The sequence below is a fragment of the Aedes aegypti genome, chromosome 3 (assembly GCF_002204515.2).
Source record: "Aedes aegypti strain LVP_AGWG chromosome 3, AaegL5.0 Primary Assembly, whole genome shotgun sequence".
Lineage (NCBI taxonomy): Eukaryota > Metazoa > Arthropoda > Insecta > Diptera > Culicidae > Aedes > Aedes aegypti.
Window position 1 is genome coordinate 293,600,821 of NC_035109.1, and position 17,923 is coordinate 293,618,743.

Consider the following 17,923-nt stretch of genomic DNA (forward strand, 5'->3'; position numbering starts at 1 on the left):
TCTTATGTATAAGGAAAAAATATAAAAGCTTCACTAAGTAATGATTTTTGTAGCAAATTTTTAATTTTTCTCAAGGGTGTTCGTGTTCCTAACTCTGCGCATTCATTTTTGCAATGCTCCTTATTCTGCGCATTTAGGTTCCTAACTCTGCGCACTCGATAAATTCTTTATAACAGTTGAAGTATTTTATTAAAAGCATTACTAGCATTTAAACTCCGAATTAATCTTCATTTTCTTGCTCTATACGGCATTACGTCCCCAGTGGAGCGTGAAATGTCTCTAACAAAAGTTTACTAAGTGGAGTGAATTTTATCTATTATTCAATTGAATGCCATTAAGTGCAACTCTCAAAACAATCGAAATCATCATATGTTTTCCAAAACATCTATTTAACTTAGGTTTCTAAAATCTAAACCAACGATTAAAGCTCGATGTTCCATTACTCGATATTGACTCATGAAACTATACAAAAAATCAGAATTATTTTATTGCATTCAATGCAGCATTCAAAAATTACGTCCATCGTTCAGGAGAGGAGGAGTCTACGAAAATGTGACAATGCATTCATTAGGTACTGTAAAAATCGCGACAGGGGATTGAGGGGACGGAGTGTAGAAATCCTTAAAATATGATGGACGTCATTTTTCAATCTTCCCTTACTATGATGGTCCCATTTCTATTCCATATCTCGATGGTGTCGACAAGTCGATGGTTCCCTTTAATATCGACATCTGGAGGGTTGATTGTATGTTCAAAATAACGTTTTATAACTGCACCGCATAGTAAGGGACCTAGTTGAAAAATGGTTCCTTACTATGCGCACTTAAGAAGAATAAGAAAATGAAGAGAAAATAAGTTGCACTTCACCAGTGATGATTGCTCGATAAATAAACTAGTGCCTACGTACTAAAAATCTGAAATAAATTCTCTTTAATTTGCTTAAAATGACTTAAGTGATGAGGTACTCCCTTAGCATTTTTGCTAACGGGCAGTCAATTTGGACGTTTTTCAATATTTTTAAAGCTATTTTATTTTTATTAAAGTAATAAATGTAAATCTGTCAATAAAATTCTTCGCGTACTTTTTTATTACTATTGTAGCAATATATGAAAAATAAATTTTGAACAAAAATGTAAGTATTTTACCAGATTTTGATGGATTTTGGTGAAAGTGCGCAGAGTTAGGAGCTGCGCAGAGTTAGGGGCCTTCACGGTACGTCAAGGTGAGCCGAGATTCTGCTGTCACGAACTGTCACTGTGAGCCCAGATCTAAAACAATTGACAAACATGATAAGAGCGCGTAATTGATTAAAACGTATTTTTGCATTTTATCACATGTGACAAAAAATCGATTGAAATGCTATTCATGCTTATTCAAAAGTAATGTCACAATAGCACCTTATATCCTGATTGAATATAAAGTGTTCAAATACGCATTATTTTACTTTTTCCAATAAAAACGAAAATTAAATGCACGGAAAACTTTGGCCCTTTTTCCATGTTTGTCCAGAACGATCGAAGGAACACAACAAAAGAAAACTAGCGATTTTCATCAAGTCTGCCTTGAGTGTCGTTGGCAAGCTGGAGTTTTCTTGCAATTCTAAATAACTTCGTGTCATATTTCGTGTGTAATATCGGTGCCTCCCTCCCAGACCGCAACTATAGGAACACAAATTAAAAAAAATCCGCAACTAAAGGAACAGTGTACCAATAGTGGAGGTATTATTTTTCACTGACATGTCGTGGATTACTGCGATGAAATCATTTTTCTCATTAAGTCAATGGTCGTTACTTCCCGTTACAACATCAACATGTACATTAATTGCGCTTCTTGAATTAAGGTTGTTAAATGAAGTTAAATCGCGCTTAGAACCTCCACTATTGGTACATCTACCCTATATGGACAAATATGGATTATGGATTATGAAGCAATAACTTTGATTCCTGGAGAAATTCATTGTCTGGTGAAACTCTTGTTGAATCCAGGATTCAAGAATTTTACTTTTTACCAAAAAAAAAATAGTTTAAAAAAAATCTTATAAAGCTGGCTAAACATTTTAACATAAATCCAAACACTCGTAATTCGAATAACTGTCACTACAGAAAGAGTGATAGTCGAATTAAGTGTATCTGTCAAAAGAGGGTATGATTAACAGGTACAATACTCAAATCTGCTTTTTTGTCTCTTTTTGTTTCAATATCAGAGACTAAAAAGCATACAAAGCCTTTCACATTAAATCGATAAAAACTGTAAGAAAAATCTGATAAACAATTCTGCAGGCAACCAACGATTTTTTACAGAATTTTGCTAAAAACACATGGAACCGTTAACTATTATTCTGCCAACTAATAAAAAGTTAGTCATGATCCGAAGTGCTAGTTGTCAGGCAGTCGTGTACCTCTTCGCAAATTGTTTAAATTTCTTCCATAGTGCTTAAAAATGAAACATATCGATATTCTTATGTTTGAAATACTTATTTTTCCAATGTGTATTCTTATTTCCCGAGCGTTTCCCTTATTTTCCAGGTCATGTGTAATTACTGGGTTTATCCCGGATGGAAAAAGTTTGAAAATCCAATCTCCCATATCTTTATTACTATCCTTACCGCAAAAATAGTGTTCTGCGAGATTTTCAGCTTTCTAGGTGGTAATTTAAAGGTGGCCCAAAGACAAAGTAAGTTTATATGGAAATTACTATGGAAAAAATTTGAAAAATGTGCCAAACACGTTAGTACTGGGATGTAAGTACAAACTTATCATCTCATGGTGGTAAGGAAGATATGGTAAATTGGATTTAAACCCTTAAAAACCCGAGACGAACCTTGAATTTTTAAATGACCACAGTTCAGAGACTAGTAGATCAATCAATTTGAAATAAATTTTGAAGTTAATACGGTTACAATCCTTGGGTGAGAGATCCCCTCCCCCTTCTCTTGGTAACGGAAAAAGCATGCACAGGAATATCTCAACGTCCACATGAGCTAGAAGATTGATGTCTTCGGCAAAGTTATTCAGCAGCTCAAGGACTATCTGGCGATAAAAACTCTGATTGAGCATTCATCCGCTAGGTGCACTAGTGGCACGTTTTATTTGATCATCTGTATCTTAAGTTTCTTATTAGCTAGAAGATTGGTGTCTTCGGCAAAGATGTTCAGCAGTTCAAGGACTATCTGGCAGGGAAGAGACTGATTGGAAATTCATTCGCTTGGTGGAGCTAGTAAAAATAAATCTTCATTCTTCTCTACATAATCAGGCGTATGAGCTAGAAGGGTGGTGGCCGAAGCTGTACCGGACGAAGGCCGGAACAACCAGAATGGTCCGAAGACCAGCAAGCACCACGGAAAGTTGGTAAACTCAAGAAGGCTTTCTATGGTCTTAAACAAGCCAGCAGAGTGTGCAATTTGAAACTGGACACCGAACTGAAAAGGATTGGGTTGAGGCGATCCAAATACGATATGTGCGTCTGCTACAATATCGATGGATCCAGTATATTGATAGTAGCAGTCCATGTGGATGATTTTCTCAAACAACGTGAAATGGGAAGAACATTTGAAGAAACAATTAATGAAGAGATTCAAAACGACCTTGGGCTAGTAGCAAAGTACTTGGAATTCGAAAAAAAGCTGAAGCAGATGGAAAAAGTACCATTCCGGGTAGAGTTTTCAAATTTCCCGGGAAACGGGAAATAAATTTGCCATTTCCCGGGAATAAAAACTCCCGGCAAATTTTCAAAAACGTGAAAATAGAGCAAATTTGATGATTTTTTTTAATTATTCGTATTTTTGTTATATTTTTTTTTTTGTACCAATAAACTTGTATGGAACCTACATTCTCTTTTTTGTAAGTAATTCATTTATGTTTCTCAAAAAAAATCTATTAATTTCGTTGTGTACGCTAGGCTTCAGAACAACACAAATTATGATATTGAGTCCATGTGGAGATTATTCTTGACAAATCGTATGAAGTTTAAATGAAATGTACAGGACAGACTCGATTATCCGCAATTTTAGACTCGATTATCCGGAGTTTGTTCTTTGATATTCTTGTTTTTGAGATTTTATGCATAAGTTTGATATAATTTGGTATTGCAATTTTTGCTTTGGATGTAGGTGAAAAGGGGGTTTGAAAAAGATGTTTTTGTGTGCCGGTCAAAATAATTTCTTCCCAAGACTCCTAATGTTCCTAGAAATAATTTCTGGCTATGCCACTGCATTATATAAATAAAACAATGATTTTATTATAGATAATATTTAAGTTCTTTTATTGCAGATTTTAATTTATCTTTTAGTGATTTAATTATTAGGAAGATTCGATTATCCGGTGTGAAAAAAAAATCGATACAACGGATAATCGAGTCCGACCTGCACCAACATTAAATCAAACCTTTCAAGCACTAGAATAAAAACCAACTAGAGTCTAACGATGGAAAAAGTAACGGTTAAATCCATGAAAACTTTATGGGCGTACTCAATTCATGGATGATCCCTCGAAAAATCCTGTATTTTGTATAGCATATAATCCATTTTGAAAAAAAAAAAACATATCGTCAAAGAGCTATCCATTTTTTATCAACAACTATTTGATAACGAAAAAAACAACAAATCAATATCGAAGAATAACTAGTGATCTAGTAAGGTCATTGGTTACAATGATATGAAAAGTAAATTATACGATAGTTTTGGTTTGAAAATGAATGGTCAATCCTTTTTTAATAGAAATACCCGGGAAATACAGAAATCCCGGGAAATACGGGAATCCCGGGAAACAGGAAATCATTTCCCGGGAAACATGAATCCCGGAAAATCTCATTTCCCGGGAAATGTTCCCGGGATTGAAAACTCTAATTCCGGGAACTGACGGGTGGTCTGCAATATTTAGCGCAAGGTACACGTCCAGATATTAGTTTCGCTGTGAATGCGGTTAGTCATTTCTGTAATGATCCTGGAAAAGCTCATTGAATAGCGACAAAGAGCAGTGTTGTGAAAAACTCAATTTCTCACAACTCACGCTTGAGATTTTTCAAGCGTGAGTTGTCAATCATGCAACTCAGCAGTCAAAAAATCATGGATGAGTTGGCTCACCTTTTTAACTCATTGTCTCGTATATCCACAGTTTACTCACACACGGCAATAATTTCTTGTTAGTCTGGTAAAATTATGTTAATCCTTTCTAACGTAAACAATAACATTCGGGTTACACGAGTTTTTGCCGGGTTTTGCGACTGAATCATTTTTTACGGTTTGAGTTGATTGAGTTGATTTTGCATCAAAATCTCAAGCGTGAGATTTGCGAAGCAGATCTCTTATGAGTTTGCTCTCACGGGAGAGCGTATTGATTGATATTTTGAGTGTGAGTCTATCAACACTGACAAAGAGAATTCTTCGTTCGCGGATTAGGGCAACGACAGTGACACACGTTATTTCAAAACCAGCAGATTATAAGGATCGAATGTACCTCGAATATTTTTCCCGCTAGAGATCAGTGTGTGGTCTATAATTTCATAATACAGTCAACCCTCCATGAGTCAATATTAAAGGGATCATCGACTCATGGAAATATCGACTCATGGAACAGCAATGCTATGGAAAGCTGTTTGAGGGACCATCATAGTAACCATAAAATTTGATGTTTAGTATGGTTCCATGAGTCGATATCGAGTCATGGAATATCGACTCATGGAGGTTTAAGTGTAGAAAGGCTTTAAAATATTCAATCGATAACTTTTTTTTCCATACATTTTGTATGGGCGTGAACGTAGGAAAACGTGATTTTTTTTGTGCTGTTCATGAAAAAAAAAGCTAAAAAGAAAAAAAAATCAAAATTTCACCGATGGAATATTTTAAAACCTTCCGATTATGAAAATATAACCCAAATACTAAACTCTAGCGGGAAAAAATCCGAGGTACATTCAATTTTCATAATCTGCTGATTTGGACATAGCGTGTGACACTCGTCGGTCCATCACTGGGTACGTGCTCATTCAATCTGGAGGACTTATTGCCTGGAAATGCCGCAAGTAGTCAACGGTCGGTCGCTCAACGACGGAGGCAGTCTCAGCTGTTATCCAGGAAGCCATTTGGTGAAGAGTGTTTCGTCAGGAATTGTCGAGATGTACCGAACCAATATACATTTTCGGCGACAATCGAAGTGCTATTCATTTGACGGAAAGCGAAAAAGGATACTCATCAAGCAGCAAACATATCGATAATCGACATCATTTTGTCAGACAGCAAAAATACAACTAGAACGTATCAGCAGCGAATATCAACTACCAGACTCGCTAACCAAGGCATTATCAATCAAAAAGTTTGAAGAAGGACGACAGGCCCTCGGAATCAAGTCAATTCTTGGTTAAGGGGGGATGTTAGAGTTATAACCGTAGATTGTAGTATACCATGAATTAGAATATATATAAAACCTCATTCTGTATTACACCCATAATATATCCATCTTTAACACCTTTTAACACGCGTAATGAGTTAATTAATTGATTAACCATGCGGATTGGATTACCGAAAAGCTCAATATATGTGTTACTATTAAAAAGGTGATATATTCCGAAAACTGACAGCTACTTGACGACGTTATTCCTATCCACCTCGAACAAATTTGCGAAAAAAATGATCTAGTGGTCCGGAAAATATATGGTATTATAGGAGTGACGTCACATATTTACAATCAATCTTGATATTTACATCAGTAAAGAGCCTGCCTTGTTAATTTTTATGCCGTGACCAATCCTACTAGATGATTATTCAATAAGAACTGAATTATATTAAATTGTAATGGAATTCTGATATACTTCGGAAATTCTTCCAAATATCTTTCGAGCTTTCTTACGAAAATCCTACTGAGATTTTCCGGATATCCTCCTAGCATTCTTTTGGTATTATTTTTGGGATTGTTCCGGGGATTCCTCTGGGAATCTATCAAAAATTCTTTATTAACCACATTCTTTTATAAACCTTTCTATGATTCTTCAGGAACTCCTCTTAGAATTCTTTCAGAATTGTTCCCAAACTGTTCATTTTTTCTTTTAGTCCGAGATACTTTCAAAATCCTTCCAAGATGCTTGCCAAATCTTTTTGTGATATTTCACCAAAATTTCCCAGATGCTTTCAGAATCATTTCCCCTCACTCCCAGAATCATTTCAGGTTGCATCCCGAAGAATTCTGAAAGCATCCGGATAGGTTTCTGAATGAATCTGAAAAAGATTTTGAAAGCATCTGGGAAGGATTCTACAGACATTCAAAAAGGATTCTATAGGCATCTCGAAAGAATTCTGAAAACTTTCATGGAAGAATCTCAAAAGCAGTTCCGGAAAAATATTAAATAGATTTCCAGAAAAAATCCCGGAGGGATTTTTAGAAGTATATAAGAGAAACGAAGAATTTTGTACGGAGACTGTACACTGATAGGCAAAATAAAGTGCCCACCTCACCAGTTTTCGAATTTCTCTCATTGATTTGGTTCAAATTAAAGTTAACACACTTAAATCTTTTTTGATATTTTATTTTCGATATTCTTTTAAAGTTGCACTTACGAAATTTTGATAAAAAAAAGAATTTTACTCAAAGAAAAAGAAAATCAATTTGTATTGAAAAAAAAAATAGTAACAAAATAAAGTGCCCACTTCCTTGTTGGCCCCAGATAAGATGATTTAAGAAAAATCCTTTGGCCTCAAAGACTTGCTAAAGGCGCTTCGGCATGCTTTTCGCCAGGTTTTGTTGGTGTTGTGGTTCTAGTTCTTTCCAGGCACTCTCCAAGGCTTCAAAATAATTATTTTTGTTGGTAACACCAGTTTTGTCAACCCTGGCATCGAGAACCACCCACAAATTCTCGATGGGGTTGAGGTCTGGGCTTTGTGGAGGCCATTCCAGCGGTTTAATCCGACAAGACCGGAAGAAAGACTTTGTCTTCTTGGCAGTATGCTTCGGGTCGTTGTTCTAGAGAAATATGAATTTCTCTTCAAGACCCGTCTGGATCAGCGAAACCTCCAGATTTTCCCGCAAGATGTTGATGTAGATATCTGCCGTCATTATTCCGTCGATTTTCACGAGGCTTTCTACTCCACTCCATGAAAAACACCCCCAGACCATCACATTTCTTCCTCCATGCTTCACCGTTCCTTGGATGTGGCGCTCTGCACCACACACGAGCCCGCCGCTTTCGGTTAAAAAGCTCGAGCTTCAGGAGCGCTACATCCAAGGAACGGTGACGCATGGAGGTGCGATGTAATGAAATGTGATGGTCTGGGGGTGTTTTTCATGGAGTGGAGTAGGAAGACTCGTGAAAACCGACGCAAGTCGTTAAGGCCAAAAAAGGACACATTAACTATTAAATTGCTTTTTAGTTTTCTTAAATCATCTTTTCTGGGGTCAAGAAGGAAGTGTGCACTTTTTTTGTCACTATTTTTTTCAATACAAATTGATTTTCTTTTTTTTAAGTAAAACTTTTTTTTATCAAATTTTCGTAAGTGCAACTTTAAAAGAATATCAAAAATAAAATATCAAAAAAGATTTAAGTGTGTCAACTTTAATTTGAACCAAATCAATGAGAGAAATTCGAAAACTGGTAAGGTAGGCACTTAATTTTGCCTATCAGTGTAAGTATGTTCAAAGAATTTATTAAAGCTAAATTTAATCATGCAATTTAAACCAAATTATATCTGATACGAAATTTTAGGTCCCATTTTGCATGGTTTGCTGATTAGATCACAAAAAATTTTGATACATGTTTGGTGATCAGACAGAATGGACTTGATAATATTTTGGTGTTCTAAAGATAAGGACTGTTTATTTTATAAAGTGGACAAAAAAGGTGTGAAGTAGGTGGATGTGTCAGAATTCAATTAATTTTTACGTAAAAATAACTTTTTAAAAAATTTGAAAAATATGTGTTCGATACCTATTTAACTCGATGGTCCCTTCAATATTTGCATGTTTGGGGTACTTTTTCGTGAAACTATCGAAAAACACTTGGTCCAATCTGTCTGAACACCGACCAAATCATACTCTAAATTTTACGTAAACATCAATAAAACCAGTGTTTTATACAATTGTGACGTGCTGGAACATTTCTAAGAACGGCATCCAATTTTAGCGACGCATAATTTGATCCTTGATGCAGGCCAAAATGTGATTTTTGTTACGCTGTGTATCCGGAAAAACGCAGAAGGATTTCCGGAAGAATTCCAAAAGGAATTTCCTGAAGTATTCCATAGGGATTTCCAAAAAAAATATCATGATTATTTCCGGAAGAATCCCAGAGAGATCAAAGAGAGATTTTCGTAAGAATTCCAGAAAAAAATCCGAAGGTATGGGAGTTTTCATAAAGAATTCAAAAATAATTTTCGAATTATTTCTAGAAAAAAATCAAGAAGAATCTCAGAGGAATTTTTGAGAACATTACAAAAGGATTTCCAGAAGAATTCCAGGATGATTTCTTGAAGTATTCCAAAATGATGTCCGGAAAAAAAATCCAGAACAATTTCCATGAAAAACCCAGATGCATTTCCGCAAGAACCCCAGTGGAATTTTGCGCAAGAATTTCATAGAGATTTCCGAAAGAATTGTGAAGAAATTTCTAGAAGAATCCCAGAAGAATTTCAAAGACTCCCAGAGAGATTTCGGGAAGAATTTCAGCAAACTTCCAAAAGACTTCCAGAAGTATTTCCGGAAGTCACCAAAAAATTTCTAGAAGGATCACACAGAAATTTCCATGAACATCTAGAAGAATCCCATGGAATGTTTGCTAGAATCTCAGAGGGACTTCTGGAAAATTCCAGAGAGATTTTAGGAAAAATCTCCTATGAATTTCCGGAAGAATTCGCGATGATTTTTTAGAAGAATTCCCAACAAATATCCGGAATAATTCCAAAATGATTTCCAAAAGAAAACCCCATGGATTTCCGGAATAATCTCAGAGGGATTCTCAAAACAATCTCCGAATGATTTCCGCAAGTATTCTACCTAGCTACCCAAAAAAAAAATCATAGAAGAATCCCCGAGAATCGGAAAGGTCAATCATACCCATCACCGGGTAAATTTCAATGTAGATCATCAACAAATTAATTATGATTCTATCAATAGCTTAAATTTCATGAATCCCTGACGATTTTTCCCAAGAATCCCAGAAGGAGCAATTCCAGACGTACTTCCGAAAGAATCCCAGAAGTATTTCCGAAAGGTTCATAAATTCATAAATTTCCAGAAAAAAACACACGGAAATTTCCATGAAAATTTCGAAGAATCCCATTGATTTCCGAAAGAATCCCAGAAGGGACTTCTGGAAGAGTCTCAGACAATTTCCGGGAGAAATGCGATGGATTTCCTGAAGAATCCTGAAGGAATTTCCGGATCAATCCCAGAAGGATTCCTGAAAGAGTCTCAGAGGTATTTCCGAGAACATCCGTGAAAAATTTCCAGATAAATCTTCTGTGTATTTCCGGGATAATTCGCGATGGATTTTCAGATGAAATCTCAATGAATTTCCGAAAGAATTTCAGAATGATTTCCAGAAGAATACCAGATGGATTTCCTGACCAATCCTCGGAGGGTTTCCAAAATAATTCACGAAGATTTTTCACAAGAATTCCAGCTATATTTTTCGAAGATATTGACGGAAGAATCCCCAATTGATTATGCCATTAGGAAGCCGGATCCTACTCTTGACACTTTGGATTTTCTTCGGCAGGAGGGTTTTTAGAAGCTACTGAGCTCATATTTGGCGACAATATTCGTCACATTTAAGTGTTTCTTGTTGCGAAATTTAGGACAATTCGGCCGAAAAAAAAACCCATGCCAATCCATGTATCATGGATGTGCCCAAGTAGTTTTTCACCCTACCGGGTAAACTTCAATAATGCTCATCAACAAACTAATTTAAGTTTACATTATACCCGAATCCCGGACTTTAATCACTTAAAAATTCTTTGTTCGATAACTTTTATGATAACTTTTATGAATGGAGAATGTAGAAGGTATCTTAGTTATGGATTTAAGGCGAAAAAAAGATCGGAATTTGGTCCACCGTAAAAAAGGTCGGTGTCCGACAATTCGATGCAGCACGGTCGTTTAAATTTTGAACCCCAATGCCATTGAAACCCTTTAGGATAACTTGTTGAATTTGCCAGCTTTTTTATTTTTTATGAAATCGCCATGGAAGCTTTTTTAATAGGCTTCAAAGTTGCAATGTTGCTTGTATGAAGGCACATCGAAAATCCAACAGATCCGTAGTCCTAGGTCAACAATTTGGAACCGAACTTACCCCCTCCTCCTCCTCGTGGTAGAAGTAGCTCTGGTGCGGGCTGTGGTACTTCTGCAGCAGCTCCATCGCCAACCGGATGGACATCTCCGACTGGAAGAAGGCATGCTGCAGCAGCCGTTCGGCCGTCGGTCGTTTCTTAGGATTCTTCGTCAGTGCCACCTTCAGGAACGAGTGGAAGTTCGGACTCCACCGGTCCTTGTCCTTGAGCGTGGGCGGTTTGAACCCGCTCTTGGACATCAGGAAGAGGGCCCGCATCGGGTGCAGGTCGAACATGGGGGGCTGAAGTTCGGCCAGCTCTGTCGAAAAGAGAATCGTAAGTTAGTCCTTAAATTATTGAGAGATTAGTCAGTCGATCACTTACCGATAGCAGTAATTCCGCAGGCCCAGATATCACAGAGGTGATTGTAACCACCTTTTCGCTCCACGGCAGCTACCTCCGGTGCCATCCAGTAGGGAGTTCCTGCGAATAATACGATAACCATGAAAACTCCACTTACTCGAAGATCAGTCGGATACTCACCGATAAAACTCCGCCTCTTGTTGATGGTCGCCGTGATCTGGGCCGACACGCCAAAATCCGCCAGCTTGACGTCGCCCTTCTCCGTCAGCAGGATGTTGGCCCCCTTGATGTCCCGATGGATTTTCCCCATCGAGTGCAGATAGGACAGCCCCAGCAACGTCTCGCGGCACATGTACGCGATCTGCACCTCCGTCAGCGGTCCCGTCACCTGGTAGATGTCCTGCAAGCTGCCCCCACCGCAGTACTCCATGCAGATCCACAGCTTGTCGTGCCGCAGATAGGATCCATAGTAGGAGATGATGTTCGGATGGCGACAGTCGCGCATCATCACAATCTCCTGCTGGATAATTTGGATGTCATCGCCCGGCTCGAGCTTGATCACCTTGATGGCCGCTAGTTCGTTGGATTGGAGCTTCTTGGCCTGAAATGAGGAAGAAAGCGGAGGGAAGGTTTAGTATTACGTTTGAATTGGTTCAACTTTAATGATGTCATAGCGATAAGGAGTGAAAACGATTACAGTTTGAGCCAGTTCTCAATATGAGAATCGGAATTTCAACTCAAATCCGCGCCAAAGGCTAAGCGATTATATCGGCGACGCATGTTGTCAAACACGAGTGTTTGTTATCAAATATTGAAATAAAACAACATCTGTTTTTAGCTTTAAAAGCTTATCAATGATTGCCAGCACAAATGTGTCATATACGAAACGCCAGACTAATTTCAAACACCCACCGATTTAGAGATCCGGATTTGATCACTGTAGCCACCGGGAATCTGCTACATCTGGAAAAAGTCCCATTGGAGACCCTAACTTTGACAACCTGTAGTTTCGTATTCAAATAAGTATTCTAAACCGTTAATTTATGGTTGAATAGATGTGGACTAGGAATAGAAACTAATATCATGTCCAAATACATACCCTGTTCCGAAAACCTAGAACATTCGGAAAGTATGTTTCCGTTGTTACTTATAGAGGACACTTCTCGGATATTATCAAAAAAAGATGATTGTAAATTTAATTATTTATCAATAGTTACGCTATAACGAATTTCTTCAAGGATTCCTTCTGCAATTTCTCCTAAGATTTCTTTAGGAATTCCTCCAGTAATTCTTTGAGATATTTTGCAAGGAAGTCTTCAAAGATATTTTATCAAGACGTTTATAAAGGAGGATTCAGAGAATTTTGGTTAAAATAGAAACCTTCCATTAATAATACAGACTATTTGAAGATTTACATTACAATAGAGACCAAGTCTCTAAAATGATACCAGCTGCCAGCCTTATAGTTTTCTAGAAGAAATTTCCAATACAGATGCGATTGATTGAGAACCACTGGCGCTGCAAATTTTGGGCGCACTTTTTCGACATTGTTGTGATCTGCCTGCGGTTGTTTTCTAGGGGGCAGGTATGCGACGGGAATGCAACCAGCTGAGCTCTTGCACCCGAAAGGTAATTTGAAATCAATTATTTTCGTTTCTTCCCTGCCGCAGTCTACCGTCCGTGCACCTACTTATGAATGGACGAATCGCACAGTGCACAATGGTCATAAAACATAAAATTTGGCCAAAATTTATATTATCTTCAACTAAATTGAAGAAACATCTAATCTTAATATAGTTATAGGTGTTCTTTATTGTTTCAGAAGTGATTATTCACACAAAACGTAACTTTTTAGAATCATTATTTATATACTTGGTATTTTTAGAAATTTCATTAAATTTGATTGACAACCAAAATTCTGTTTGTATTTCATTGAGTTTGATCAGTATATTTGTAAGAAGTGGGTCAATGTATTTTAAATAAATTTAGTATAATAAATATCGTTAAAACATATGAAAACAATGAATTCAAATAATTCCAACTTCAAAACCAAAAAAAAAAAAATGTCAGGTCAAAAAGCATAACCATTCAAAATGCTTTGTTGACTTGAGCCAAGTTGACAATATAAAAGTATATCGAATTATAATTAAATCTAGCATCATAAAAATATAACGCATTAGGTATGTTTTTACATAATGAAACACATAAAAATCTGAAAATCATTTTAAGTATTTTTGGCCGCCTTTTTTGTATAGAGCCCGACAATTGTGCACTGTCTGAGTGCTTCGCCTTTTTGGGGTCAATAAGTTACGGGGGAAGAGCAGTTTGCAAGTTTTGTGTGGTTCAGATTGTACAAGAAAAACCGCGAATTGTTGGCCGCAGCCAGAAAATATGCCCGTTATGTGGCGGTCGCCTATTGCATTGTATTGGCAACGAATATATGTAGTCGTCGTCGAAGGCGGTTCATTTTGATTGCCATTGGATTGGCAATGGAACAATGCTGCGATCGGTGTAACTCGCAGCCATATGCTAATCGATTGGAATTAGAGCGCACGGGAGACAATTTATAAAATTAGCTTTTCGACGTGTGATGATTGTTTCGATTTTTGATGCTTTGGGACACCAGGCACTGGTTGACACCTGGATGCATGATTTATTACGTCACCAGCGGAAATTATATTTGAAAGATAAAAGGTCATTTGGCGGTATGATGGTCGCATGTCGAGAAGTGACTCATTTGAACACCGCTGATAAATTTTCGCCTGGATGACCATTGCTAGCTAACTATAAAGCGTAATCATTTAACAATATAAAAACGAAACGTATGATCTTCCATAGCCTTGTTTGAAAAAAAAATCGCAATTATAAAGCGGTATCGCTGAAGCACTTCTTCTTCTTCTTGGCATCAACGTCCTCACTGGGACAAAGCCTGCCTTTCAGCTTAGTGTTCAATGAGCACTTCCACAGTTATTAACTGAGAGCTTTCTTTGCCAAAGTTGCCATTTTCTCATTCGTATATCGTGTGGCAGGTACGATAATACTCTATGCCCAGGAAATTTCCATTACGAAAAGATCCTGGACCGACCGGGGATCGTACCCAGACACCTTCAGCATGGCTTTGCTTTGTAGCCGCGGACTCTAACCACTCGGCTAAGCACGACCCCTGTTGAAAAAGTCCTAATTCGATTTCTGGTATGGTCTAGTAGGGTAACAGTCGTATTTTGGACCCCCTAAGGAAGTGATTTTAGTTTTTTTGTCCCAATTAATTAATTGCACAGTGTAACCAAGTCAAAGAATATGCCAAAATGTAGAGAAAAACTTCCTCTACGAGATAAAAATGTCCATACGATACATGAAACGTCGACAATAATTGAATTGTGAAGCACTGTATTGGATACACCAATACATTTTGGACCCTCAAAATATATATTTTGGACACCCGGCATTGTTTATCGTTTGGCGACAATATCCACGATACGGGTTCCCGTTCAACACATCGTTTTAGTGCGTATTTGGCTTCTTGTAAATCTGCGACAGTCAGATTCGGGGTTGTTGAGGGCAATCCGCGATGCTGACAGTGCCGGATGAACTTGAGGCAATACGCTTTAATCCGCAGGTGTTTCCAGTAGCAAGAGTAACAGTCGAGAAAAGGTTGAATTGATTCTGTTGCTACTCTCCAAGAGTTCCGCCGCTGGTGCCTCGTACGCAAAGTGCTGCTTATTGTTCCATTGTTATGACCAGTGAGGACCGTGGAATCAGTTCTGCATATCGACGAGGTCCTTCGGCATTACTCCTCATAGCGGAAGATCGGCGGGATTTCAGGGTCCCCTTCACATGATTCCATCGATGTCCCTTTGTGAGCTCCTGAATGTGCGCAACTCGATTATCGACTAGTGTAGACCAAACCAGTGTAGAGTGTAGACATATGGAGGTAGCTTCAGCCAGGACAGCACAACCGTCGAATCTGACGAAAACCAGTTCTCGGTATCTTCCATTTTCAACGCTTTGACAGTTGCACGGTGGAGTTTTGCAGCAGTGTGGGCACCGCATAGTTCCAACTTCGCAAGAGTCGTTTTCTTCAACGCGGCAGGTCGAGATTTGGCTGCCAAGAGTTCGACTTTGATTTGCCCAGATTGATTGATAGATCTGGCGTAGATACATGCCCCGTAAGCAGACTCGGAAGCATCTGAAAAGACGTGGAACTGGACCAACATAGGATGGTTGGTAAAAGCACGTCGTTCCACCTTGATGTTTGCAAGAGCAGGTCCTCTGATCTGACAGTTCCTTGGACAATGGATCATCCCAGCCTTGTACAGCTATCCATAACACCTGCATGCGTCAACTGTCATCGATGCGTTTCCCATGGCGAGGCTAGCTACGGGCCTGCCTGGGCTGCTTTAACGTTATTCGAACGTGTGCCTGCAGAAGAAATGCCACGTAAATGCACTTTTGCAATATCCAAAATTAAAGAAGGTGACAGCAAATGGGATTCATGACGTCATCGACTGTTTCGACCGGACAAAGATTTTGGATCAATTGGGGGAAATATCTGCGGGCTGGGGGGCGATGCTGACGCAGCTGTTGGTGTCGAAACTCGACGATTCTACTCAAAAGGTTTGGGAATAATACGCGTTGAAAAAAAACCGGATCCTACTTTCCGGCACGTAATGGAGTTCCTGGATGGTCAAACCCAGATTCTGGATGCTGTGGCGGTCGATCAACGTCCTGATACTCAACGTATTCAACCTACAGCTCCTGGTACGTCCTTCAAGAAGTTCATCCCAAAGTTAACGGTGAATACAGCGTCGGATAATTCGTCGATGAAGTGCGTATCCTGCAACGGACCACACTATATCGCCAACTGTCCGGCTTTTTCAAAGCTGGCTCTGGATAAGCGGTTCCAGATCACCAATTCTAAGAAGCTGTGCAGTAACTGTCTCCGTCGTGATCACTGCAGTCGGGATTGCAAGTCATCGTACCGTTGCCTTACGTGCAACAAGAAGCACCACAGTCTTCTCCATCCTGGCGTGTCAGTAATGGGCTCTGGTTCATCGGGAGGCGCTCAGGACTCCGCACAATCGCCAGTGCCGCTGCAAATTCAAGTACAGACCCAACCCCAGACGGTAGTCATACAGCAGCAAGCCCCGCAGCAGACCATCCAGGTCCAGGTCCAGCAGCAGCAGGTCGTCCAGAACAGTGTCAAAATCGATCAGACACCAACAGCTTCTCGACCGCTTACACCCTTATCGGAGGATCCAGATGAGTTCAACGTCCTTACGCCTGGACATTTTTTGACCGAGTCTTCGCTGCTGGCCATCCCCGATCCAGACAACACGGACGTCCCTCTGAATAGACTCTAACACTACTATAGTACAGCAACGTTGGAAGCGATGGAGACATGAGTACAGGTTGCATGGATGAACCGATTAAATTAAATTGATATCAGATATAATAAACACAATTTCTATGTACAAACGGTTGATGCAAGTGCGTAATAGTCCTATTTTTTCAAATGGTATACGAATTGAGTTGGTCTTTCGATTTAAGGTGAAGATGAATTGAAACCAAACTTCAAATATTCTAGTGCACAAATCTGGAGAACCGAGCACTCGTTTTAGTTGAAAACTTAATCGATTGGTCACCACCAGCTAGTGACCAATCGATAAAGTTTTCATCTTAAACAGATGTCTGGTTCTCTTGATTTGTGCTTTTGAAAATTTGAGGTTTGGCTTCGATTCATCTTCACCTTAAACTGGGAAATTTGCAGGAAAATGGCCCAGGGGGTCCAACATATATTGGTTACCCTATCAATCCAGAATTTTATTATATGCTGAGGTCGTCAAATCAAACCAAACATCTATGGTTTGGTTGATGCAATGTTTGAGAAAAAAACAGACTCATATAATCATGAAATTACTAATAGTATACAACGTACATTTCACATGAAATCTCCAGTAGTTCAGTATAGGATGATTCCAAAGTGCCATAACTTGGTGACTATTCAGAGCTTTCCTAAGGCCTCTAATATACTTGTGTGTTTGTACCGCAAATCCTGTACAGCCAACTAAAACCTTAAAAAATAAAACTAAAAACCTAGAACGCTATTGGGATACTTTTAAGATAATTTGCCTTTTCAATGCTCAGGACAGCGAGTTAATTTGCTCCAAACTGACTTGCAAAAATTGACTCGCAATAAGTCAAGTCAACATTTTTTGTCATTGGTGACTTTAATGCCAAACATCGGTCACGGAATAATTCTCAAAGTAATTCCAACGGCAGAATTTTATTTGATGAGTGCTCTTCAGGATTCTCAAT

The 17,923-nt window shown here is 38.6% G+C and overlaps 1 protein-coding gene across 3 annotated transcripts in view; it reads right to left on the minus strand.

Annotated features, from left to right (window-relative positions):
• The window catches only part of LOC23687758 (mitogen-activated protein kinase kinase kinase kinase 3), a 77,354-nt gene that overhangs the window by 37,727 nt on the left and 21,704 nt on the right, over positions 1-17,923 (minus strand). For all 3 annotated transcript variants that reach the window (XM_021855220.1, XM_021855219.1, XM_021855218.1), the window contains exons 2-4: positions 11,789-12,209; positions 11,630-11,728; positions 11,269-11,564 (exon numbers count right to left, since the gene is read on the minus strand). In XM_021855220.1, the coding sequence (XP_021710912.1) occupies positions 11,269-11,564; positions 11,630-11,728; positions 11,789-12,209 (816 nt within the window). The remainder of the gene's footprint in view (positions 1-11,268; positions 11,565-11,629; positions 11,729-11,788; positions 12,210-17,923) is intronic.